This window comes from Strix uralensis, chromosome 3 (assembly GCF_047716275.1).
Source record: "Strix uralensis isolate ZFMK-TIS-50842 chromosome 3, bStrUra1, whole genome shotgun sequence".
Lineage (NCBI taxonomy): Eukaryota > Metazoa > Chordata > Aves > Strigiformes > Strigidae > Strix > Strix uralensis.
Genome location: NC_133974.1, coordinates 73,340,595 through 73,366,923, shown reverse-complemented (window position 1 = coordinate 73,366,923; position 26,329 = coordinate 73,340,595). Strand labels below are relative to the sequence as shown.

The following is a 26,329-nucleotide window of genomic DNA, read 5'->3' as shown; positions in this document are numbered from 1 at the left end:
TCTGACTTCTGCAGCAGCACAAACACTCTATAAACTCCCAGGCTCCTGAAGTTTGCGTGAGAAGCCATGAAAGCAGTTAGCAATGAGACCATGAAGATGGGGTAGAAGCAGTGCCTGCTCAGAGCGCTCCTTTGCGATCGGAGAGAGTGCCCTGACCTTGGGAGTGGCTGGGAAGGGGCTACAGAAGTGGTGTCAGCAGGAGGCAACGGCTGGGAGCAGCCTGGGGAGAAGGGGGCAGCACCTCCAGCATGTTGGCAAGGGTGTCTGGCCACAACTTCTGCTAGTGCTCAGATATGCTCTGACGCAGTAGTTCAGGATCACTTATTTAAAAGTCAAACAGCATGGAAGTTATTCAATTAAAACATGTTATTGAGACCAGTGTGTATTAATTGCAGGAGCTGACAAGCCAATCTGTTATTTTGCTAACTTTGTCTTGCTCTTCATCTTGCTGACAACACCCAGGCTTTCTGGTAGGGTACAAACTTTTTTTAATTTCAGTCCAGTTGTGGAGTTTGCAATTACCTGAGAAGTAACATGCCTCAGGCTGGTGGTCTGCACAGCAGCAACTGTCACCATCTCCCCTCCTAGAAAGAGTCCCTGGGAAGACTGTGGCAACTATAACATAGCGATAGCTAGACTCCTGGGCTACGCTTGCTGTCTGCTGCTCTCGCTCCAGCTCTGCTTGGAGGTGTTTATTCTTGGCTGTCGTATGTGAAATCCATGAAGGTTGATTCCACTCACAGCAGCACAGCAACAAAGCCTGCTGTCGGGTAAAGCAACTGGAAAGCTCGGCAGCTTCTCGCTCCATGGCTGTACTGGCTGGCTTGTGCTCCATGTGGGATCTCACTGTTGTCCTGCCCAGAAGAACAAAACCAAACCTTTTGTTCTGCTGGCTGCATGCCAGTTAATGGGTTTCAGTAACGGGAGCACTATGGGCACAGTGAGAAAAGACTACTTTTCTTGCTGCTATGGTAAGATGGTGAAGGAGAATTAGATATTTAATTAAAACCCCAAACAAATTTCAGTGATGGGAAATAACACCCCAAAAACTAGATGGGCAGTGAGTCTTTCCTAGAAGGCTGTATTTAAAATGTCATCTTTTGGGTCTTGCACTATTTGCCACGCCTGCTGTAGGCTGGGATGGAAGAGAGGCCATGACAAGTTAGAAATAGGCAGCATCAGCAGAAGGTCTCCAGGACCCAGTGTGATACTTAAGTACTAACAACCAGACTTTGCCTAACGTGGCAGGAGGGCTCTGAGCAAGGAGCACTGGCAACCGGATTCCCTGTGCGGTTGGGACAGCCAGCTCTGTGACTGCTGTCCTGCTCAGCTCCAGTACTGCTTGAGAGACAGGTTCTGGAGGTAGATGCCCTGTTCTTCCTAAAACAAGGTATCTCAGCAGCCTCCCCCCACCATACACGTTCTAGCTTCTTTAAGGGCTGTTTCACAGAAAGGAGGAATGTACTTCTGTCTGTTCTCATGCTACAGTCTCGTAGCACAAAATTTATCTGGTAGCTGAAAATAAAGGCAATTCAAGAAATATAAGAACAAAATAGGTTTATTAGAGCTATTTTACATAAAGTAATCAAGACCGAGCAACTTGAAGAACTATTTGTATACCATGGAATATTCTTGCTGATTCGAAGTTACTGAAGTACAAAAGACGACATACAAAAAGATGCATGCCTCATTTTGCCTCTATTTTTATTGGGACCTGTGATGAATGTGATATCCTTGGACAGTCAAACAAGATAGACAGCATGGGGGGGTGTGTGTGTGTGTGTATATATGTGTGTATATATAACATGTACTGTACACATTTTACTATTAACACATCTGAAGGTCACTCACACATATCAATTACTTGCTCTAATTCTATAAGAATTTTGCTGGGGTGAGGGCAGGTCACCGAAGCTTTCAAGCTTTGCAGGAAGCTATGGGATAACCAACAGGAATCCTACGCTCCAACGTCTTGGGTAAAAGCCGCTGCGTGCTGCTCTCTCGCACCATGGAGGGTGTCAAGCTAAGGGCGGAAAAGGCTGAACAAGCCCTGAGCTCTGAGGAGAGACATAGCTCTGGGATCACACATGACTGCTGTTGAGCACTGGTAAGTCCAAACTCATCCGCTGAGGACTTGTATTTTTTCATTTTAGCATTTAGTAAGCATGACTCTGTTAGCTGTACAGAGGTTTAAACTACAAATGAAAAAAAGATGCTTTGTTCCTTAAATCTCAGATTTCATTACAAAAGCTGGTGCTTAGAGCAATTGCTTTTAATTAACAAAGCAAGACAAATTTTTTAATGAAAATCCTCCCAGTGCATCAAGTGGAAAGTACACAAACCAGTCTTTGCTGGACAGTGAAGTAACGCGTTGGTCTGGAGCGTCCTGGTCCCCAGAGCGGAGCACGGTGGCGGCAGCGCTGAGAGGAGCAGGGCGGCACAGGCTCCTCTCTACGCCTCAGCCAGCGTGGCAGGGGCTGCTGGGCCTCGGCTGCTGCAGTGCCCTGGCCCCATGGCACGTTCTGCCACGGCCAGCACACCGACTGCTGGGGAGGGGAGCGGGGCAAGGGCACCTCGCGGCCAGTTTGGGGTGTCCCCACTTTGCAGTGTCTTCTGCACGAGAGCCAACTGGAGCTAGTCTCTGGAGCCTGAAAGCTTTTTACTTTCTGAGCCCAGGCATCTACCTGCTTTTTTATTTTATCACCAAAGGGGAAGAACACGTTCCTCGTCTCATAGGCTTCCACAATTGAAACTTAACTAAAGGTTTTGGTCCTTTTATAGAGGCAGAGGTTCATGGACACAGGAGAAAGGGGAGAAAACAACTGGCCTAAATCTAATTTTTAGAGATACATCCCATTGATGAGGTAATCAGACTCTTCAGATGTAATGGGTCGAGCTTTTTTAAGCTTCTGTCTCACTAAACGTAGTCTGCAAGCAACCATAAGCAGCAGTAAAGCAGTGATGGCCAAGCCTAAGGCTAAGGGTAACACAGCACCTACAACAAGGTTAAGAGAAATTACACTTTATTTAATACAGTGAGAAATTGGTAGAAAAAACCTGAAATTTTTCTTTCAAAATACAGCTAGTCTATCACTTAGGTGCTAATATTTGGAGCAACTCATGCTGTATGATCATACAAGTTAGGAACAGTTCAGAATATGGAAGTACGTTATTCAATTTTTGACTATAGTATCTGGATCTATAGCACCTGACTGAAAAACCAACATAATTCAAAATGAATTCATACGGTCAGTCTTACCTGTTTCTGGGACTGGACGACCACCTCCAAGCTGATCTCTTTTTGGCACCATTATGCCATTCTCATTTTTATTATCTGTTCTTTTCCCTGAGGAACTGTTATCTGCACAAAATCAAGCAAGATAAATGAATATTGCAATTCAGTGACTCAGGAAGTCTTAACCACAGGACACTAGAATTAAGTAATGTGAAAGTACTTACATATAGAAAACAAAAAAATCCCACAGTTTAAGAACTTCTGACTCCTATTGCATAACTTGAATTTTTGAACTTCTGTGAAACTAAAGCTGAAATGTAAATTCAATTTAGCATTGCAAGCCACAATGCATCTCAACCAAACCCAAGTGGGTCACTTTCCACTGAAAAAAAGATGGATATAAATTCTCTTTTACAAACTTCCATGATGGGAGCTAAAACATTACTATGTATAGTTACATATACAATTATATGCAGTTATGTATATATATGTATAGCTATATACAGTTATATATAGGTGGAAATGAGGCCATTTCAAGTTATGTTGATCTCTACCCTTTGAACCTGTGAAGTGGGAAACCCATAGGTTGGCTACACAAATTACCTCAATTTTGCCTGTTACCTGACACATACAAATGCAGAACTTACGTACTTGGAAGACATAAAAATACATGGGGAAGACATTTCAAAGAGGATGACTTGGAGTCACTTCAGCTTTGTGTAGTACACAAGATATAGCAGAGCATTGTGACTACATGAGAAAAGAAAACACAGTTTTCTGCCAAGAAGTGTTCATCTTGGGAGTGCAGGTGGCTGCAGTTCTGCTTCACAGGAACAAAGAGTAACTCAGCTGGGACTCCTGCCTCCTGCCCTCCCACTGAAGTCCTACACCAACAGCTACAGGGACACTTCATGCAAGAATGACAGCTTAATCCACCAACACACTCTCACAAAAATCAGAAATAGACCCATGTTTTTAAATGTAATTATATTTGTTTTTTACTGATAAATATTGAAGGACTCCTTGTGCCCTGATGTATTTCCTGGCAGCCCTCAGAACTGTGCCAATGCCAGTGGAAACATACTATGCTACAAGATCTGTAAAATATGAATGTGAAACGTTTTAACTGGAATTACATATAGTGGTGGGCGTTAAGGAAGTGTTTAAGTCATTCAGCTTGGAACATGCACCATGTGTAACTCCAACCCACCACCAGCAGCTCTGAAACACTGCACAACACATCCCTGTCAGCAGCAGCTGTGAATACACATGACCATTAATTACAGCTTAAATTGTTTCATCGAACCTGGTATCAGGTTAGTGCTAATGTCCCCACTCTAAGGCACAACACAGCCTCACAAGCTCTGGCTTTACTGACCTGCCATTGTGGCTAGGGGTGCATAAACACTAACTTTACTTGCTAGGAAATGCCTTAGAAACAAGCTGCAGCCCTCCTTCTCATTCAGGCTCTTTAAGTTGTTCTGGCATGTAAAGGGGACTTAAGGAACTACAGGCCAGTCAGTCTCACCTCTGTGCCTGGCAAGATCATGGAGCGAATCCTCCTGGAAACTGTGCTAGGACACGTGGAAAATAAGGAAGTGATTGGTGACAGCCAACATGGCTTCAGTAGGGGCAAATTGTGCCTGACAAATTTGGTGGGCTTCTACGATGGGGTTGGAGGATAAGGGAAGAGCAACTGATGTCATCTACCTGGACTTGTGCAAAGCATTAGAAACTGTCCTGCACAACATCCTTGTCTCTAAACTGGAGAGTTGGATTTAACGGATGGACAACTTGGTGGATAAGGAATTGGCTGGATGGTCTCACTTGAAGAGTTGCGGTCAACAGCTCAATGTCCAAGTGGAGAGCAGTGACAAGTGACATTCCTCAGGGGTCAGTGTTGGGACCAGCGCTGTTTAACATCTTTGTTGGTGACATGGACAGTGGGGCTGAGTGCACCCTCAGTAAGTTCACCGATGACACCAAGCTATGTGGTGCAGTTGACACACTGGAGGGAAGGGATGCCTTCCAGAGGGACCTGGACAGGCTTGAGAGGTGGGTCCCTGCAAACCTCATAAAGTTCAAGAAGGCCAACTGCAAGGTCCTGCACATGGGTTGGGGCAATCCCATGCACAAATACAGGCTGGGTGATGAGTGGATTGAGAGCAGCCCTGCAGAGAAGGACTTGGGAGTACTAGTGGATGGAAAGCTATGAGCCAGCGATGTCCACCCATGGCCCAGAAAGCCAACTGCATCCTGGGCTGCATCAAGAGAAGTGTGACCAGCATGCTGAGGGAGGTGATTCTCCTGCTCTACTCTGCTCTCAAGAGACCCCACCTGCAGTACTGTGTCCAGCTCTGGGGCACACAACATAAGAAGGACATGACCTGCTTGAGCAGGTCCAGAGGAGGCCACAAAGATGATCAGGGGGCTGAAGTACCTCCCTTATGGGGACAGGCTGAGAGAGTTGGGGTTGTTCAGCCTGGAGAAGAGAAGGCTCTGGGGAGACCTTATAGCGGCCTTCCAGTACTTAAAGGGGGCCTACAGGAAAGCTGGGGAGGGACTCTTTATCAGGGAGTGTAGTGGTAGGGTGAGGGGTAACAGTTTTAAACTGAAAGGGGGTAGATTTAGATTAGATATAGGGAAGAAATTCTTTACTGTAAGGGTGGTGAGACACTGGAACAGGTTGCCCAGAGAAGTGGTGGCTGCCCCCTCCCTGGAAGTGTTCAAGGCCAGGCTGGATGGGGCTTTGAGCAACCTGATCTAGTGGAAGGTGTCCCTGCCCATGGCAGGGGGGTTGGGACTAGATGATCTTTACGGTCCCTTCCAACCATGATTCTGTGAAATCCTAAGCGTAAACTGTACTGGCTTTAAGGTACCTGTATGGTGTCAGAGCTGTGCAAAATAACCTGAATGTAATTGAGACCAAAACCAGCAGCTGTTTTCTGCTTCTGTCTTCCCTAAATGAAATTAAATGAGTATTTGTCTTTATTTTGGAAATACCTAAAAGGCATTGGCTCTTCTTAGAGCTGCTCCAGCCTGTATGACAAGGCTAGATGTTTTATAAATTTGTTTTCCTGCCATTTGAGTAAAGGGAATATTTAAGTCAACTGCTTGTAATGACATTTGGCAAATAGAGCTGGAGAGAAGTTTAGCAGGAAAATTTTGGAAGGGTAGAAGAATAACAGAATCCTTTCAATAAAGCTTGTAGGCATTGTTAAAGACTTGTGGCTGTTCTTACAAGACTGGAGGGCCTATCAGAGTCAAGACTGCTTAACGTCTCTTAGCAACTAGAAAACAAAGAGAGATTTCCCCAAACAGGTTTGGGAGCCTGACATAAAGCACGTTATGTGCGTTTCATTTTGTTTTCACTTCAATTTTCTAGTCTGTGCCTAGGAAATTGCAATTTATAGCCCTTTCCAGTTACACTAAATTAATGATCTAGGTTATGGCTACTGCTGTCAGTGCCTCTGCAGCAAAACCATGACTAAGGCTTGGGCACTCAGTCAAACAGGGTAATCCCAGCTCTGAACAGTACTGCACAACAGCTGGCGTGGGCAGCCTGGGGAGAGGCAGAGACCCTGTGCCAGGGGAATGAAAAGCTGTTATGGTGATTTATACACTTGAGTTGGCTATACTGGGGAGTGCAAATCTTCAGGCTGCGTGTGAATTCAACCCGCCTGCATGACTGTGTTTGCTAGAGTGGCTGTTGCTGCTTAGAAGCCAGCCCATTGCTCACTCCAATGTGCTTTTCTGCAACTATATTTTTGCTATATTCATTTACAAGTGCAGCAGTGCCAGAATATGCAGCTGGGCTTGAGAGCTTCCCTAGGAAGGACACTGGAGCACTTCAGAGGCAGCCATGCAGCAATGCTGCACTGGCCTTTGGAGGAGATGCACTCTGGGTTACTTCACTATGGAGGTATGTCTGCAAAGGGAAAGTACCTCTTCTGGCATCTGCTCTCAACTATGGGAGAAAATGTTTGGCCTTCCAGCTTGAGCAAAAGTAAACCATGAGTCTGTTGCAGAAGACTCCATGCCCTGAGTGCCTGAGGAGGTTATCTCTAAGTTGGACTTGGTGCTCCCCTGGAGTCAACCTGCTGTAGAAGAATCCCACTGGGAAGGCAAGAGTGCAGAACAAGATTCATCCATTGTCAACAATGAATGAAGGAATGACTTTTGGGTTTTGGTTTGCCTTTTTTTTTTTTTTTTTTCTCTTTACTGTGAATAGATCCCCTGCTGGGTCAGGTAGAAGTTTTAAACTGTCCTCACCTTGGACTTGCATATTTTCATACTTAAGTGTAAATCCTTAAAAAGCTTGTATCAAGTCAGAGCTAAACATGAGGGGCTACTGGAGTAAAGAAAGCAGGTTAAGGGAAATTTGGAACGGAGAAACTATTATGAGAAAATGGATTCTGGGACAAATTTCCCCTAGTATTAGGCAGAAAGCTCATATTCCTGCTGCGAGGAACTATCCCACAGCCCAAAACATTACAGCTTAGCCCAGCTCCTTTTAAAATGGAGAATAGATAAATATTATGGTCCTTGATAAGAAGGTCCCTTTACTGGACATCTTTATTGGATTGTCAGAGATGAAAGCTGCTTATGGGGAGGTAAGTAGCAGAAGGGACCTGTCTTTATTGGTCCTGTAACCACCACTGAAATAAAAACAAATGTAAAAAAGAAAAAGCAACTCCCAGTCCTGCAACTTCTTGGGAAAAACATGTTTTTTAAAAGTCAGCTGAAAGCTACTGTATCAAGCATCATGTCTAGCAGCCACCCAGAATGTGCCACATACCGTCTCCTGTAGGTAAATTACCCTTAATATTCCTTCTCTTGCTCTGCCTTGCAGTCACTGGATCTAAAAGCATCACGTTTTCTTCCCGACTTGTATTTCCATGACAATCTGCAAATGCCAACTAAGAAATAAGACAAATGTAGCCCTGAGTGGAGCACTCTCAAGTGAAAAGCTGGAGCCTGTGCTGCCGCTGTAAAGCCATATTCCTTAATATGTATCTTAAGTAGACAGCTTTTCACCATGTTGACATTAAAATCATTAAAGCTTATTTCAAAAAAATTATTTATAATAGTATAATCGGGAGCCTGGATGCTTGCAAAGTCAACTGTATGCCAACAAGACACATTATTGTCTTGGTCCAGCAAAGACCTTTACAGTGTGACTTGGAGGCACAGGTCCTGCCTTGGCACCAGCAGTGGGTCCGGCACTGTCTCAGGAGACAGTCCATCCCAGAACAGGATTTATGCCAGTGGAATTGCTGAACCTTTGAGGCTGCTGGTATGATTTCTGTTCAGTGTTGCTTACCTTTCCTAAAAAATGCATCTGGCAATTGCCCCCCTGAACACTTTTCCAGATGGGCTTCATGGAGCTGCTCCAGTGCTTCTGTGTCTCACATTTTTGTAGCAGCTAATTACTAGATTTGGTCTGTAACCTCCTTGAGATGGCAGTGATGGAAAAAAATCTAATTAATAGATCTGGACGGATTTTTTAGGAATAGGTTAGATGCTTATTTCCTCGACTCCATAAAGACTGTGGTTCTTGCCAGTGGGGCAGGGCTTGAGCCTCTCTGGACCTCTGGGAATCATTAGGGTACAAGCACGTGACTCCTATCGAGTTGAACTGTCTGCATGAGAAGACAACTCAGAGCAGATTTTGGCAGTTGCGCTTTGGACCCAGGTAGCTAGCACCTCTTCATGTCCCACCACATGCGTTCTCTTTGGAACTGATCCATAGGCAATTCTAAAACTCACTGGGCTGTTTGCTGCTTTTCTGGCTAAAAGTATTGGGCTCCTGGATCAGTAAGGACTGGATCACTCTATTCTACAAGGAAATCCTTAAGTATCATTTAACTGAAATTAAATTCTGACTGAGCCTTGTCAAAAGAGCAATATTAAAACCACAGGAATTAAAACCAGACATGGTCAGAAGAAATCTCGCCTGTTTAAAATCAAAAAGATTACAACAGCTTCTGGTAGTACACTAATCACTGAAGCTCCATCACTTTTTTTTAGTTTTATAATAATTTTTTTCTTTTATTTTCTATTGTGCAAAAGGCTACCTTGAGAGTAAAAACGGTGCGAGTAAGTCACTGTGCAATGGATAAACACAGAATATGACTATGCAAAAGTGCCCATGCTTTTACATGCACTTCCAATTATAACCTCTGATTATAGGTTGCCAAAGTTGGTGATCTCAATTCTGGTTTTACTTCTGGATTCACAAGTCCAATGTTTTTTGAGACCTACTTAGCAGCTGACTTTCCATCGGAGCCTGCAATGCCCTTTGGCAATTTGATGTTTAGTTTGGGTGGCCCTGTATCAGGTGGCACTCAGGACTATGCAAACGAGAAGGGTTTGGGGCAGACTTCAGAATTTTAAGCCATTCCAATAAGGAGCACTGAGGTCATCTACACTGCCAGAAAAGGGGAAAACATTTGAGAGAGGATTTTGCTATCAGTTCCTACACGTTCACCGAGGCAGTCAAATACTTGAAGAACGTTTTTCACTCCCTTTACGGTCTCCACAGATGAAGTACAAGCATCTGAAGCAACATCAAAGTGCCAACCAGGGAAGTGCCCTTTACAAGAGTCAGCAGCAGAGGGCACTGAGCACTGCTCTGTTGTAACAAGAAGATAAAGCTGTTTATAAATAGCTGCGTCTTAGCAAGAATCAGTCTAAACCATAAAGAAATAAAAGTGGGAGGCCTCGTACTTATTTTAGGCTTCTTGCACACAGTTTTGCTTTCGTTCAATTGCCATTTCAGATTGTTTTAATTCACCAGCGGGAACATTAAAGACACACCAATTGTTACAAAAGACTGAGCCTTCTCTATAGTGATGAAAGATTTCTCCTGCCCTGGAGACACACGTCAGAAAAAAAGTGCCCATAATAATCAAGATACTACTTCAGGTAAAAAAGAAGTCATCAGTTAGCATCAAGAGAAAAGCAATTACTCTCACCCAGGTTGAACAGTACTTTGTTATGTTGTCCTGAAGGTACTGCCCTACAGATTTAAAGAGCCTTGTACATCAGCTTACACAACTGAACCTGTGACAGAATTTGTATTTAGCTCACTGCATGTTTTGTTCCTTAGACTGTATTCTTTTCCTAGCATTTCCACATTTTAACTTTCTTTTTGTGCCCAGTAAGAACCAGACTTGACAATTATAAAGCAATACCTACTTGTAACTTAATTATTACATGTTTCTTTTGTAATTTTTACATTTGTAAATTTTCACTCTTAGCCAGGCACCGAAAGACAATTTAAATAAATTTAAGGTGCAAGACATTTTCTTCCTTTAAAGAGAATGATTTATTGAAATCAATTCATTTCAATTCTTACCTGGCACAAATCCACTGATTTGTTTCTTTGGTCCCTGAGAAAGCGATTGGTTAGACATGTCTGCATCCACTGAGAGAAGTGGTTGATTTCTGGCCGTGGCTTTCAGGGTGTTTTCTGCAGAGATGTCTTCATCTGTGTTTTCAGTCAGTCCTACAGTCCTTTGCTGGGTAGTGCCAAGAGCTGCATGTGTCACTGTCTTCCGACCTGGGCTGACTGTGTTAACAGAAACAAAAATCAATTTTTGTACAGAATTGAAGGGAATGGGAGTGGTGTGATGGAAGACCCTCTGATATGGGCCTTGAGGCAGGCTAAACAACTTCCTCAGGTTCAGACATATGATGAAATGTGAGTTCCAGATACATAGCATAGCAAGTTACCAATTTCCCGCTGTCAGCTGTTACGCAAGAGTATACTCGAGCTTTACAGTGAAATCCAGCATCTGAAATATCAGTGAAAGAGTGGTTAGCCATTGTGCCAATTCACCCTCTGGTAATTTCTGTTCACTTAGCTGAGCATGGGCACATATTGAGGATGACTAACGAAAGTGAACATACTGATGGTGAGTCAGCTGGTTCCCCTACGTGCTCACATTTTCAGTGTTTCAGATTCTTGCAAGGTGTGTAACTGCACTTGGAAGCATACCTCTGAGACACCCTTTCAGATCAAGACCAGGTTCCTTGTTTCTAGAATCATCATGCAAGTAAAGAACTGGTCTTTCAAAGGTTGAGAACTCTTAACACAGATCTGCCATTTGGGGACCTCTGACAGCTTTGATATGCTTTGAAGAAAAGGGAGTTAACTTCTGAGTATCTGCTGTATGCAGGCATTAAACCTTCCCACGTGCCATTTCCAATGAAAGGCTCTATGGCAGGAGCAAGCTGCTTGCTCACAGGGAGAGAGGCCACAGAAAGGGCATCGTTCCCCTTTGTGAAAGCAGCTGCACCCTGAATGACCAATCTACACTGTGGCCCGGTGCACTTACAGTTCTGGCAGAAAGTTTCATCCGATCCATCGGGGCACTGTCTCACACCATCACAAGCAAACGTGATGTCAATGCAGCAGCCATCATCGCAGATAAATTGGTAGCGAGAGCAAACCCCAACACAGGCTGTTGAAAAACAATTCCCAAATTACCAAAAGAGAAATCCAAGCAGTAAATACTGAGTCAATGACTAAAATCTGCAGCACCAAGGAAAAAGCAAAACTATGCTGTGTCAAGAAAGACCACAAACATGGCAGAAAGGTGAAGAAAGGCCAGGCCCAGCTATATGATGCTATATTGACACAAAAGCTAATATAGCTAATAGCTGTTCCTGGCACCCCCATCACTATTCTGGCAATCTCTTTACTATAGGAATACTCAGTCTGGAGGCTGTTGCATCTTACACCTTGTGCAACACCCCTACAGCACTTCAAACTCTGCTGGCCTAAGCTGAAAGGAGATCTTCCCAGGCTTAAAAGACCCAGACAGTCCTGAAAATAAATAAATGAAATCTCTATGGCTGTAACTGCATCTCTCCAACACAAAATTCCTACTACATACCCATTCTGTATTTCTGACGTTATTTTACATGCACACATATAGATCTTTTATGGCATGCTTTCTACAACCTAATTAAAATACTAAAGAATGCTCGTCATTTATTTACATCAAAAATTCACTGACTCCTATACAGCACATGCCAGAACAGGACTATGCACAAGGTCTCACAAGTGACCTTCATGAGAAAGAACTGATTGCTGCCTGCTTTAATATTTAGATAACTCTGGAAATGGAGAGTGTCCCTGGACATTTCTTTTTGCATACTCAAAGCTTTCCTGAATCCCATTCTGACCTTGTAATTAACAAGTGTTCACATCCGTGCTTTTGTCTTTCCAACAGTGGTGTAGTTCATTGCTTTGTAAAGCACTATCAAATTCAGTGTTTGGTTAATGTTGTAACAGCAAATCGATTTGCATAAGGAAGTCACAGCCTTTGGTTGTTATCCTGCTGTGTACCACAAAGCTGTGCAATGCTAAGGGAAGTATGGCAGGAACGCAGGCGCCTGTTTAAAACCCCTAAAATCATACCTAGAAAATGCATCTCCTGAAGTTCAGCACTAATAATATCACAGGTCTTGCACGTATTAAGGCACTGGATTGGTTTAACTATAGCAGTAGCATGTTAATTACAAACGTACTTGGGGAATTAGAAAAAGAAAAAAGGCATCAAATAATCCATGTGCTCCATCCAAAAGATACCACAAATACCCACAGCAGCAAATAAATAAACCAGCAAACCTCTCTGGCTGCTTTAACTGAGTTAAACATTAATGAATACAACTCTCTCATCCATTACTGGAATACAGGCATTATTAAGCAGACTCATAACTGGGGTTTTGTAATACCAATTTATTGCCACGGGGACTACCCTCTCATGTAGACATATTGCACTGGTGCAGAGCAAGGTTTTCACTGATTCAGCCGAACGTAGTGACGATGCCATTTAACTTTTACTTTGTGCCAGAGCAGCAGATCTGTATTAACAACTTGCTACTTACAATGTAATTAGAAGTTATTACATTAGAGCGCAGAAATGACAGCCACCAAAATGTAACTTCCTTTCCACCTTTTATGCTTTTTACACCTTTCCTGAGCTCAGAGGTTAAAAATGATGGGTCAGTTGCAGTTCCAGTTTGCCCAGTAACATAAGGCTTTGATAACAACCATTACACAGAAAAGCTTAAATGCATGTAAACAAGAAGTCATCCCATCTTTTAGACTATAGATTTAAGTCAGTATTATTATTATTAGTGTGTGCCTCACACATACTACTAACTGATTTTAACTGGGTCTTCCCTATAGCGCAAGCCCTGGCATGTTGAACGCACCATCTGACTATACAATGAACTGTTATGATGTGCCTGATACATATGGCAGTATTTAATTTTCCAACCCTGCATGCTTATTATCAATACAAGGATAAACATTTAAATGCTTGAAACTATTATTACTCTAACAAACAAGTAATGCTTCCTTGCTTCCTCACTTTGAAACAGCAATTCAAATCTGAAGAAGATGTCATTATGTAATGAATCAGGACAAAATAAAACACTGGAAATGGAGAATACAGCTTCTGCCTCCCTTGCTCTGAATACTGTACCCTGGGTGTCACACAGGCAACAGCTCCGGTCATTTTTCTCACCTACTGCAGAATGAACCATGGGCAGAACGGTCACAGAGACATTGTCAGAGCTCCGATGACCTGCAGTGTCTGTCACAGTTAGCTGGAAAACATACCCGCCTTCCTGAACGTGAGACAGTTTCAGTGTTCCTGGTTGTGGTACCTGATTAAAGAAACACAGCGAAAAAACCCATATTGGAACAAAGGATCCATCCATAAACTTCTAGGAATAGGGAGCTCATTTCTGTACAGTGCTTTTCATGCAGATTAAATACTTCTCTTAAGTCTAGCCAGTCCGCTCAAGCATGTGTATCAACATGTAACATTTTGATCTTTTTTTGGCATCCATTTTAAAAATAAACACACTTAACATTTATGTACTGTTTTTCATGGTACAGTTACCTGGAGCTGTGGATCTTAGCACTGGAGAATAAATGGAAACATACATTTAACTCTATTTTTCAGTAATTAGAAATGTAACTTTAGAGGGTAGGCAGTAAAATATAATTTTGGTCTCTACCAAGTTAGTCTGTAGACAATATATATGTATCCACATAAGTTACTTCCGCTACATATTGTTTTATGATAAGGTAATTGATAGCACTGCTTTATTAATAAGACTGTTCACCTCCATCTGGTATGACATTTGTGGTAGTCACTTACAAGTTTTACAAATTGCTGGCTGAATTTTTCCATGCCCCACGCTGAACTTCCATGCCTTGCTCTGAACCAGAAAAAAGTTCATCTATAGTGAGTGACCTAAACATTAGGTTTCAGAAAGTCATGTGATACAAATACAGAAACAACTTAAATTGGATTATATCATTAGGAAATTAATATTTATTTTATTTTATGGCTGAACAGGGAGCTTTGGCTGCAACTCAAGGAGAAAAGGAGAGTTTACAGCCTTTGGAGGAAGTGGCTAGCCACTCACAGTGATTACAAAGAAGCTGTAAGGCTATGCAGGGTGGGAATCAGGAGGTCCAAAGCCCAGCTGGAAATTAATCTGGCTTCAGCAATCAGGGACAACAAGAAATGTTTCTATAAGTATGTCAATAGCAAAAGAAAGACCAGGGAGAGTCTCCATCCCCTGCTAGATGCTGAAGGAAACTTGGTAGCAAGTGATGAGGGGAAGGCTGAGGTACTTAGTGCCTTCTTTGCCTCAGCCTTTAATAACAAGACTAGTTGTATTGAGGGAATCCAGCCCCCTCAGCCAGAGGACAGAGACTGGGAGAACGACCCCCCCGCAATCCAGGAGAGAGTCAGTGACCTGCTACATCACATAGACACAGACAAGTCTATGGGACCGGATGGGATACACCTGAGGGTGCTGAAGGAGCTGGCTGGGGTGCTCGCCAAGCCGCTTTCCATCATTTACCAGCAGTCCTGGCTGACCAGGGAGGTCCCGACAGATTGGAAATTGGCCAATGTGACGCCCATCTATAAGAAAGGTCGGAAGGATGATCCAGGAAATTACAGGCCTGTCAGCTTGACTTCGATACCCGGGAAGCTGATGGAGCAGCTCATCCAGAGTACCATCATACAACACATGCAGGACAACCAGGGGATCAGGCCCAGTCAGCATGGGTTTATGAAAGGCAGGTCCTGCTTGACAAACCTGATCTCCTTCTACGACAGGGTGACCTGCTTATTGCATGAGGGAAAGGCTGTGGATGTTGTTTACCTTGACTTTAGCAAGGCCTTTGACACCATTTCCCACAGCATTCTCCTGGCGAAACTGGCTGCTCGAGGCTTAGATGATCACACGCTTTGCTGGGTAAAAAACTGGCTGGATGGCCGGGCCCAAAGAGTTGTGGTGAACGGAGTTAAATCAAGTTGGTGGCCGGTCACGAGTGGTGTCCCCCAGGGCTCGGTTTTGGGGCCACTCCTGTTTAACATCTTTATTGATGACCTAGATGAGGGGATCGAGTGCACCCTCAGTAAGTTTGCAGATGACACCAAGTTGGGTGGGAGTGTTGATCTGCTCGAGGGTAGGGAGGCTCTGCAGAGAGACCTGGACAGGCTGGAGCGATGGGCTAAGGCCAACTGTAGGAGTTTCAATAAGGCCAAATGCCGGGTGCTGCACTTGGGCCACAACAACCTCCAGCAGCGCTACAGGCTTGGGGAGGAGTGGCTGGAGAGCTGCCAGTCAGAGAGGGACCTGGGGGTGTTGATTGACAGCCGGCTGAACATGAGCCAGCAGTGTGCCCAGGTGGCCAAGAAGGCCAATGGCATCCTGGCCTGTATCAGAAATAGTGTGACCAGCAGGGACAGGGAAGTGATCTTACGCCTGTACTTGGCACTGGTGAGGCTGCACCTCAATTACTGTGTTCAGTTTTGGGCCCCTCACTACAAAAAGGACACTGAATGACTCGAGCGTGTCCAGAGAAGGGCAACGAAGCTGGTGAAGGGTCTGGAGCACATGTCATACGAGGAGCGGCTGAGGGAACTGGGGTTGTTTAGTCTGGAGAAGCGGAGGCTGAGGGGAGACCTCATTGCCCTCTACAGCTGTCTGAAAGGAGGTTGCAGAGAGCTGGGGATGAGCCTCTTTCACCAAATAACAAGCGATAGGACAAGAGGGAATGGCCTCAAGTTGCGCCAGGGAAGGTTTAGACTAGATGTCAGGAAGTATTTCTTTACAGAACGGGCTATTAGGCAGTGGAATGGATTGCCCAGGGAGGTGGTGGAGTCCCCATCCCTGGAGGTGTTTAAAAGTCGGGTCGATATAGCGCTGAGAGATATGGTGTAGATGGGAACTGGCAGTGTTAGGTTAATGGTTGGACTAGATGATCTTCAAGGTCCTTTCCAACATAGTTGATTCTGTGATTCTGTGATAATTTAAAACCGGTACCAAACTGCTATTACTAGTACAATGGTCATTTAGAAGTAAGTTTGTATAAAATGAATGTGGTATCTGTAAATGTTGAACTTTCTTTAACCTTGTGACAATTAGCAGTCACAAATAGCTCCAGCTGTCTAAGAATTCAGTAACACATATACTTCAGTAACTACAAAAAAGTGCTGCAGGTTTACTGGACATGTAGCACATTTTTACAAATGAAGCACACAGGTCTATTTTTATAAAGGTACATTAAAATCCTCTGCAATTAATATTAAAACCAACATTCAATAAAGGTCTTTAGTTTGCTTATTTAAACTTGCTTTTTATGTCTGAAAGAGAACAGGAATTTTCAACAAATATGATAACAGAGTCCTAGACCTAGCTTTATAGCAGGGTGTATTGATAAATCTGGTAACTGAACTTCCTAACTGAAATTTCTTTCCTTTTCTAGTTACACAAACACAGTCAGTTGTCTGATCATGCTGTTGATTACCTCCTGATGGAGTATATGACCCCTTAGAATTTTATTCTTTAGTGTATTACAGAAATAAATATGCTCTAAAAAACACCTGCTGCTGTTCACTATGACTGCTGGGAGAGCAAATATGGTATTTAAAACTCATGAGCCACGGAGTCCAACTCTCTTCTCAGTGCAGAGCCAGAGAAATGACACTGACTTCCAAACATGCCGCCACTCCCCTAGAGATCTCTGTGCTTTCCTTTTTATCTCCGTCTTGCCCGAAGAACGCTTGACTACCTGCTTACTTAAAAGCTTTGGCTCAAACTAGACAGTAAATTTCCAGATAATCAGCATTTTAAAATAAGCCACCCATAATTGCACCTAAGTGTCATGGAGCCGTGCAGCTACAGCGTGTGGGTAGCAATCTGAGAAGCAAATTACCTAAGAAGCAATAATCAGTCACAATAGAAAAAAAATTTTCCACTGGCTTCCTTCTACAATACGATAAGATCTTTTTATAGCTGTCCTTCCCCCTCCTCTGCCTTCTATTTATTCTTTGGTACATAAGTGCAATGCAACAGCTGCCTTTTATCTTGTTTAAACATAGTCCCGTTCTCCCTTGTAGCTATGGATTCGTATATCATTTTCTAAGAAAATGACATGAAATCCAGTAACTTCAGGACAGCAAAAGACAGCAACTGAAGATTGTATGGAAAAAAAAATCACAATTATTAATTCAACTCTAAAAATTAAATTATCATGGATAATCATCAGGGTACATATCTATAGGAGAAATCCCTGCTCATTTGAACACAATGGAAAAGTATTTAAGCATGAATGCATGTCAAATTTGTCTTCCATTATCAAATATAAAGAAAGCACCAAGATTACTGTGAATTTTGCAAGTTTAAATGGATATAAGACTTGTCCCTATTTTATGGAGTGACTTTGAGTAAAAGTAAAAACATGAACTTTACATTTTATAATTCTAATTTTTGTCTTACTCTAGATATATTCCTACATCACAGATTAATTTAAAGAGTATTTAACAACTGTTTAAAGAAAATAATGCTGCAAAGGGTCAGATTAACAACTCTTGATAATAAAATGTTCATTTTATCTAGATGATACCTAGCAACTATTCTTAAAGCTTTGTTCAAATCTTTTCTGTGTAGTATGCTGTTCACATTCCCTATCAAACCCTTCTGACCTTTTAATTTTCAAGCCAATAAAATAATAAATGAAGATAAACTCACAGCGGTCTTTGACATAACACTTTCAAATTGCAATATAGCCTCAAGACATTCAGAACTGGCTGACTGTAGTCACCCTTGCAAAGTTGTGGATCTTGCAGTAGAAGATAAAACCTTCAAAAGCAAGCAGCACTGGCTTAACTAATACTTTTGAATAGCCCTCCTGTGTTTTCTGCAAGGAGCATGTTTATAAAGTTACTGGTGCATAAATTTCAGTAACTATTCACCAGAGAAATCCATTTGTCTTCCTTGGGTTCACCCAGCAGCATGTTTCCTAACTGTGACATGGTGATCTTCAGTTACCTACACATTACCTACACTGCCCTCCAGGAGACTAAGGAATAACCAATGGCTCTGTTGGATTTTCCCATGAACGCCAATTTTGGGTTTCAATGCATTTAACTAGCTTTTTGGTGTTAGGCAAAACTCTGGTTTGTTCCATCATTACACATCTCGAGTAACTTTGCTGATATTGGTATTTTGTCTTTGATATGACTGAGCTGGACAGACATAAGCAGCAACTGTCAGGTACTGCTCATGGTGGCACTGTCACGCATGGCCTCTTGGGTTTTGGACTGTTTCTATTGCCGATCCTGTCCTGCTTAAGCTCTTCCTATCCATTGGCAACATCTCAGCAACAGAAAGAGTCTATGGTCCACACCCTCTCCCCTTTACACGTCCCTCCTGCTGTAGAAGGAGTTCCCAGCATGCCCTGAATATCATGGGTTGTGAACAGAATGTGAGTAGACTCTACGGGTTTGAGGCATTTTTCCTTTCCTCTTCTGCTTGCTCCTAGAGCATTGACAAAGAAGGGTAGGATGGAGAATCCCTCTCTTGATGGTTTAAGTTGAAACCCAACTGCAGCAGAAATTGTATGGATATAATAAAATAGTATCCCAAGATGTCTCATAATGGCTACTTTACACATTGCTTTGCAATTTCTCCATAAGCATTGACAGAAGACTGTTAGTGAAAATACTTTATTATTTTTACTAACTGAGTGACTGAGGTGTCTCTAACCTGGATCACAGAAGCTGAAAAACAAGTGCAGTGAGCACAAACAATGGCAAAAGAGAGCAGAGCTGAAATACAGTCAAGTATTAGCATCTACTTGTTTGCTGCTGGCTGCCTCATGCCATCCTGGATTGGGATGAACTGTATAAACTGCTAGAAATAATCACTGGAACAAACTCTCTGGGGACACGGTATTAGACCCCATCACAGGAGGTTTTCAAGATGTCATTGGACAGATCAGATAATCTCATCTAGGCTCCTTGTCCCATGAAAGGTTGGACCAAATGACCTTTTGAGGACCCTTCCAACCTGGGCTGCTCTATATTTCTATGAAATAAATGCTCAAGTTGTACAGTCATCCTAATTTTGGTGCCTGGTAGCCATATCCATTTGAATACATTTAATACTTTTAGCTCTACATTTAAAACTGTATGAACACAACAGTCTGCAAGTAACTGGCCATGTGCGAGACTGCACGTGTACCTTCATTTCAACCGATGAGTCACCTTGCAGCAGCGTCCACTCGTACTGCACAATTCCATGGTCATCTGAACTTTCTCGGCCATCCAAAAGCACCCAGTCAACAGGTGACTGCAGCACAATATCTTGTCCCGCCTTGCACCGTGGAGGCTCGTCATACTCTTCCTCTTCTTCAATAAAAAAGAGAAGCTCAGTTATTTATCAGGGGAAACTGAGTGATTATTTATATAAAACATTTTTTCTTGATTAAGGTATTGATTTGCCACTGTGCAACTTCCTGAAAGACAGGACATGTTCATTAGTGCACATTTTGTTAAGCAAGGTAGTATCTACTTAAATTTTAGTTAACTGTTCCATATTCAATGATGTCTTCAGGAAATAACTGCTACATTAGAAGCACGTGGTATAAAAAACCTCTCTGTGTACATGGATGTTTCACTAATACAACAAATAGGATTATTAGCATCAGTGTAGATTTTTAATCTGAACTAAGGAAAATGGATTTAAATATGAATTACATATTCAGACAGCAGTCACTGCACACCTTTTACAGCACTCTGCATAACTTAATAGGCTTTCAGTCTCTTTCTATAATGCATCATTACAGGAGTGAAAGACTTATTTGACATAAGATGGCATCCTGGTGAAGCAGTGCACATGATTAAAAATCATCAGAAATCACCACTGATTTTAAGTGCCTAATTTAAGACATTCAAAGCTTGATTTTCAGACTATGTAGGATTTGTAGCATTTTGCTGTATTCAGAGTACAATTCTTATTGATTAAAATTGTGAGTACTAAGTACTTTTGCCAATCAGACTGCAAGTTTTTCAGGTTAGACTAACAAAGCCCACGATACATTAATTGACATGACCTGTAAGAAGTGGTTTGAATCATTTGCTCTGCAACCTTCAGGTGGTGCAGGGAAGAGAGTGGGATAAAATCTAGTTCTACAAGTCAGCATTTGACAACTTTAGCCACAAGATTGTATCTTTCTGCAGTTCTCTGCTCAAATTTCGTTCCTTCTCTGGGCATGGGACGTTGCTGGCACCCTGAAGTGCCAGGGTGCTTTCTGCTCTTCAGCCTCTGCAAAGGATATCCTGTAAAGGATATTAAGCTCAGAAAAGCATCTACTGAACACAAGGCTGTAACTTCACTCAGCATGGGCAGAGCTGCACAAGGAAAGAAAAGGCGCTTCCCCATCAGTGTAGGGATTCTCCCTTGCACGTACTCCTCTTCAGTTTCAAAAACTTGCTTGAAGGCACAGAGCTCATCAGAGCAGTGGGGCAATTTTTTATCACTGGCTGAACAGCAAACTTTTTATTTCTTGTTTTTCTCAATAGTCGGTTGGACATAGAAAATTTCAAGACAAATGCCTTAAGTTAGGAAAAATGCCTTAAGTTAGAGAACTAACTGAAAACAGGGTCTAATAATAGAAAGTATGAAACAGTTCTTGCTCATCTAGCTGGCACAGGAAGCTTTGCCTAATTTGTATACACTCAGTTCTCAAAACCAACTTGGTTTAAAAAGCAACATTTAGGTGCAAAAAGCCCCACTCATTGTTAATAAACACCATCATTATGATGCCAGGGCAACTTTTATTTGGTATATATGAGTTACCTACAGCTTTCACACAATTATTTACTTTACTGATGACCGTCAAGAAGAGCCTGACCTGGATCTGAAACAGCACAACTCATTCTTCCACTTCCACCTTGGAAAGTGGTTTCCTGTCACCTGCCTGGTTTAAATGACTTGATCAATGCCCTGTAGGGGCACTTCCCCTGGGCCCTAAGCAATAAGCATATTCTCTTCCTGGACCAACTTTATACTCCAGCAGCCTAAGCTGCAATGGCAGGACCACTTCACGTTAGGGCAGGTCACAGAGATTCATGCCAGCTCTTTGCTAAGGATGAGTGAGTGACCACACTAGGCCTCTGGTCCCCAAGGACGGAGGTACCATGCCTTTGTTTGTAAGCCACCAGAACATCTTCAGAAAGGTAAATCAACGGCAAATCAGCTCATCTTTTGCTCTAGTAAAGAAAAAATCGGCCTGAGGAGACATCTGGCATGGGAGGAGACAGCGTATTGAGCTAAAGACTCTTGTTTCCACAGCAAAGTTTTAAGCAATGGAATACATCATCCTTAGTAAGTGAAACACCTTCAAATCTGGGGAATACATGCTTCTAAGAAGTCAGCATAAAAAAGCAAGGAGGGATACTCAGGAGCCACTTACAACCACTGCTCACAGGAGTAAAGGACTATCAGACAAAAGTTAGCAGAAAAATCAAGCTCAGAAAGCATCTTTTAATTTCTGTTTCTAACTTTTATTTAGGTTGAACATAAATAAGCAATATAAAACTGATATACCAGATCAACACTTTGAGATGCTGGAGCTGGCTGCTTTCTACAAAAGGGGCTGCAACTTTATAAGCAACCCTTTTTTCTTGGGGCGGGGGGGGAACATGGCAGGCTTAATTTATTCTGCTTCCTCCATCCTTTATACAGACTTGGCTTGCCAATAATGAAGCTGCGAGCTCGCTGTCTGAATGAAGGCTTTGTTATAAAAGGTTATTTCACTGCCAATTCCTCAATGGTTTTGATATTCGTTTACCTTAATGCTGAATCTTCCCATTGCTCACCACTAGTGAGTAGCACAGAAGGGAAGTCAGACATTTCTGGTGACGCACTCAAGTCCTCTTTCTTTCTACATGAAAAATTTAAAAATTTGCCTAGCAAAGAAAAAAACAATTACCTCTTCTTTCAGTATAGGCATATGGGGTTTCACTGTTCACACAGCACAAACTGTGTGGAAGTGCAAAGTAAATCTACAGCCAAACCAGCACAAACTGGGTGTAAAGTGAAGGACTTGAATTTACACTGAAATGTTCAGTCTCAAAAATTATCCCACCACTGACTGTTCTGGAACTACACAGAGATACACATGATCTGAGAAATACATATCTGTCATTAATTGCTTCCAGAATTAACTAAGCAATTGGTTTTGGTTTACTGAAGATCCTTAACATAAATGAAACCACAACACCTTATAGAGATCACTGTATACTAATGCTCAGAAATATTTTGGAATTATGAGGACACTGCGTTTATGGATAAATGTTGGTTTGGAATTATCAAAAAGAAAACAGTAGAAGACTTAACACCAGAGTACTCCTGAAAAAAAACCCCAAAACAGGTAAAATTGATCCCCTTGTGAAAGAATCTAGAAATGCAAAGCTCTTTCCTAAACTTCCTAAATTCAATCATGGGATGACATAAGGGAAAAGAGACATGCCTTCATCGTCCTGTGATGATACACTGTTGTCCAGATTAATTTTTCAGTGTAATTCAAGAATGCAGTGGCAACATAACATCAGACAGCAAAATAAATCTTAATTTTCTCTCTCCTGGTCTATGTCATGGCTGACAGATGTTTGAATAAAAGTTCATTCTCCTTTGTGGCTCTGCTTAAGCTCCAGTGTAATTGCATTAAGAAGTCATAATCCCCCGTTTCCGATACCACCATCACCCACAAGGCAGACTTTTAAATAAACCCAACAGGACACAGAGCAATTTGCAGATTAGGAATTGAAATTGCCTTGCAAGCCCAGTGCTGATGGTCATGAAAGCTGCCAAAAAGGCAAGGCATTCAAGAATTCCAGAATTCAAGAACTCAAGGAATTCAAGATTTCTAACAGGTAGAGTATCATTTGCACGACAGTATTATTTATATCATGCCATACCTGCACTCTACATTAGCGCCAGGTTTTAATGGAATTAAGGAAGTTCAAAATGAAGGACATTTGAAGAGATTTTCAAAGGTTTTCAAAGAAGCCCAATTCTCTGTGACTTGGATGTAAAATCTAGTCTTAAGCCTTCTATCTTGCAAGTGCGTACAGAGTTATAAAACACAATTACCCAAAAGTTGCTACATAAATAATACTGTGGAACTAATACTTTCCCTGCTGAAAAGTCACAACGGTACCTTGGGTTCTTCTGGTGCCTTAAGCTTGCCTCATCTTTACTGCCATAAGTTCCTCCCTACAGCGCTCTAGTTTACCTGCCCATGCACTTTGTAAAAAATACTTAGGCATTGTAACTCCTCTAAAAATTGAGCTCCCACTCTCTCTTATTTCCAGGGGATTCCCGCTGACATTCTCTTAAGACAAGCAGGACTGGACGGACCTCCAGCCTGAGGTCTCCCCTGCCAAGGGGGCAGTAACAGCAGGTGCCATCTGGACACATAGTTTTCATTCACACCACCCCTTCATTTTGCATGCAGCGACTGATTTACTTCAGCCGAGATACATCGCTGAAGATAGATGAAGAAGAGGACGTGTAGGAAAGTATTGTAAACAGAAGGTAATGAAATTAAGACAAAATGAATTAAGATGCAGCTGTTTAACAACAGGAGGTGGGGGAGGGCGAGTAAATTCTTTGGAGCAGATGCTACGAAACAGAATCCAAATTTTGAAATCCAGATTTGTTTTCATCTACAGCTGCTTGCTCTGGATTATGTTGTTCTTAAATACTCTTCAGGGTTGAACAAACTGCTGCTTTTGATGTGGACCAGACTCCAGAGGCAGTTATAGAGCCTCCATGCTGCCTCTGGACAACTGGTGAGATATCCCCATCTTCTTCAGTCTAGCTCTCAAGTTCTTAAGCAAGAAAACTTCTGAATTAAGTGAACGAGAAGCCCGCTTAGGTGGTAACTTTTGGACATCACCCCCAAGAAGCTGGGCATGCACTTGCTCTCGAGCTCCGGCACCAGGCCCTGGCGTAGCCAGGTTCACACTCCCCGGGGTGCCCAGCACCCGCAGCTCCCCTAGGGAACCTCATCTGTGCAGCCGGGACCCACCAGGACCCCCGGGGGTGCGGTGCCCGTGACCGGGCCCATCCCACTGGCCGGCCCCCAACGACCGGCCCGCTGCCACGGCCGCTCCCAAGGGCCCTGCACAGGCAGAGGGGCCAGGGCCGGGCTTTTCCAAACCCGCCCACTCCGCGCAGCCCCCGCACCCTCCGGCGCGGCTGGGCCGCCTCTCCCGCCCCAGGGGGGCCCCCGCCGACAGGCGCGGCGCCGCCCGGCACTCCCAGTCCCCACTCCTGCGGGCGAGGCCCCGGGCGCCCGTTCCCTGCACCGGGGAGACCGTACGGACGGCCAGTCCCCCTCCTCGCCAGCGGCCCCACGGCGCGGAGCGGCAAATGGCGGCGGCCCCGCTTCGAGCGGGCCCGGCCGCCGGCCCTGCCTGCCCCCGCGACGGGGGCCGCCCGCCGCCATTTCCCTCCCGCCGCGGGGCTGCCGCTCCCCGGGCCCGGCCCGGCGCGGCCCCGGCCGACGCCGCCCTCCTCCCCGCGCGAAGCCATCTTGGGCCGGGCCCCGCGCCCCGCCGCCCCTTACCCGGCGGCGCGGCGGGCGGCGGCGGGGCGAGGCCGGCGGGCCGGCGGCTGTAGGTGCTGTAGCCGCGGTGCGGAGCGAAGCGGCAGACGGGGCGGCCGCGGTGCGTGCAGTTGAAGAGGTAGCAGCCCAGCTCCGCCGCCGCCGCCGCCCCCCGCGGCCGGCCGGGCCCCTGCACCACAGCCAGCGTGCAGCGCGGCTCGGCGCAGCAGGCGTCCAGGCACTGCCGCCAGCCCGCCGCGGCGGCGGGGGCCCGCAGGAAGGTGGCGCCGGCCGCGATGGAGTCCTTGGTGCGGATGATAGAGTCGGGCCTGGCGGAGAAGCTGCTGCTGCCCCCGCACCGCTCCCCGTCGCCGCCCGCCGCCGCCGCCGCCGGCGGGCCCGGCTCCTCCTGCTGCAGCTGCCGGCGAAACTCCTCCAGCAGCGACTCCACGCCCGAGATCTGCGAGCGCAGGTCGGCCAGCGGCGCCGCGCACTGCCCGCCTGGCAGCACGGCCCGCCCGCCCAGCGCCGCCAGCAGCACCAGCACCAGCGCCGCCATGGCCCCAGGCGGCGGCGGCGGCGGCGGCGGCAGCGCGCAGGCGGGAGCGGCGGGAGTGACTCCCCCCGCCGGCACCCGCGAGCGCGGCGCGGGGAGGCGCCGGCCCCGCCCGGCTGCGCGAGACGGCGCGGCGGCGCTCAGCACCCGCCGCCCTGAACAGCTCCGCCGGGCGGGGCCGAGACGGCCACGCCTCCGCCCCGGCCACGCCCCGTCGCCGGCGGGAAGCGAGTTTCTCTAAAAACGTGCCATAAACGGGTCCCCTCGGCAAACGCGTCAGGGAAACCTCTGCGCACGTCAGTTGCCACTTGCGGAAGCCGCCGGGCTACTTGAAGGGACCCCATGCAGCGAGGTGACACCTGCGAATACTTGGGGTAGGTGGTCACTGAAAGCGCTGGTGGTTGTGTGAACAGAGGGAAACAACCAAATAAAAAGTGAAATTGCAGGGGTCTCCATCCCAGGTGCAGCATTTCTCCTCAGAAATGAAGAAAAAAAGCCCACTAGTCAAAAATGTAACGAGCAAAGCTGTGAATTCTTCAGTTTTAGCAAAAAATCCCAGATGGGATCTTAACCACGCGAGATGGTAGTA

At 44.6% G+C, this 26,329-nt stretch overlaps 1 protein-coding gene across 2 annotated transcripts; it reads right to left on the bottom strand.

The window, feature by feature from the left end:
* Positions 1-1,542: 1,542 nt before the first annotated feature.
* On the bottom strand, positions 1,543-25,759 carry LRP11 (LDL receptor related protein 11). 2 transcript variants are annotated; one of them, XM_074862869.1, is made up of 7 exons: positions 25,206-25,759; positions 19,811-19,977; positions 13,780-13,921; positions 11,578-11,703; positions 10,596-10,808; positions 3,260-3,361; positions 1,543-2,995 (listed from the first exon to the last, which is right to left on the bottom strand). In XM_074862869.1, the coding sequence occupies exons 1-7, from the start codon at positions 25,741-25,743 to the stop codon at positions 2,841-2,843; spliced, it is 1,443 nt and encodes a 480-aa protein (XP_074718970.1). In that variant the 5' UTR covers positions 25,744-25,759; the 3' UTR covers positions 1,543-2,840. The 2 variants fall into 2 exon arrangements, with proteins under 2 accessions (XP_074718970.1, XP_074718971.1); XM_074862870.1 differs by having other exon boundaries at positions 19,811-19,974.
* Between the last annotated feature and the right edge of the window lie 570 nt (positions 25,760-26,329).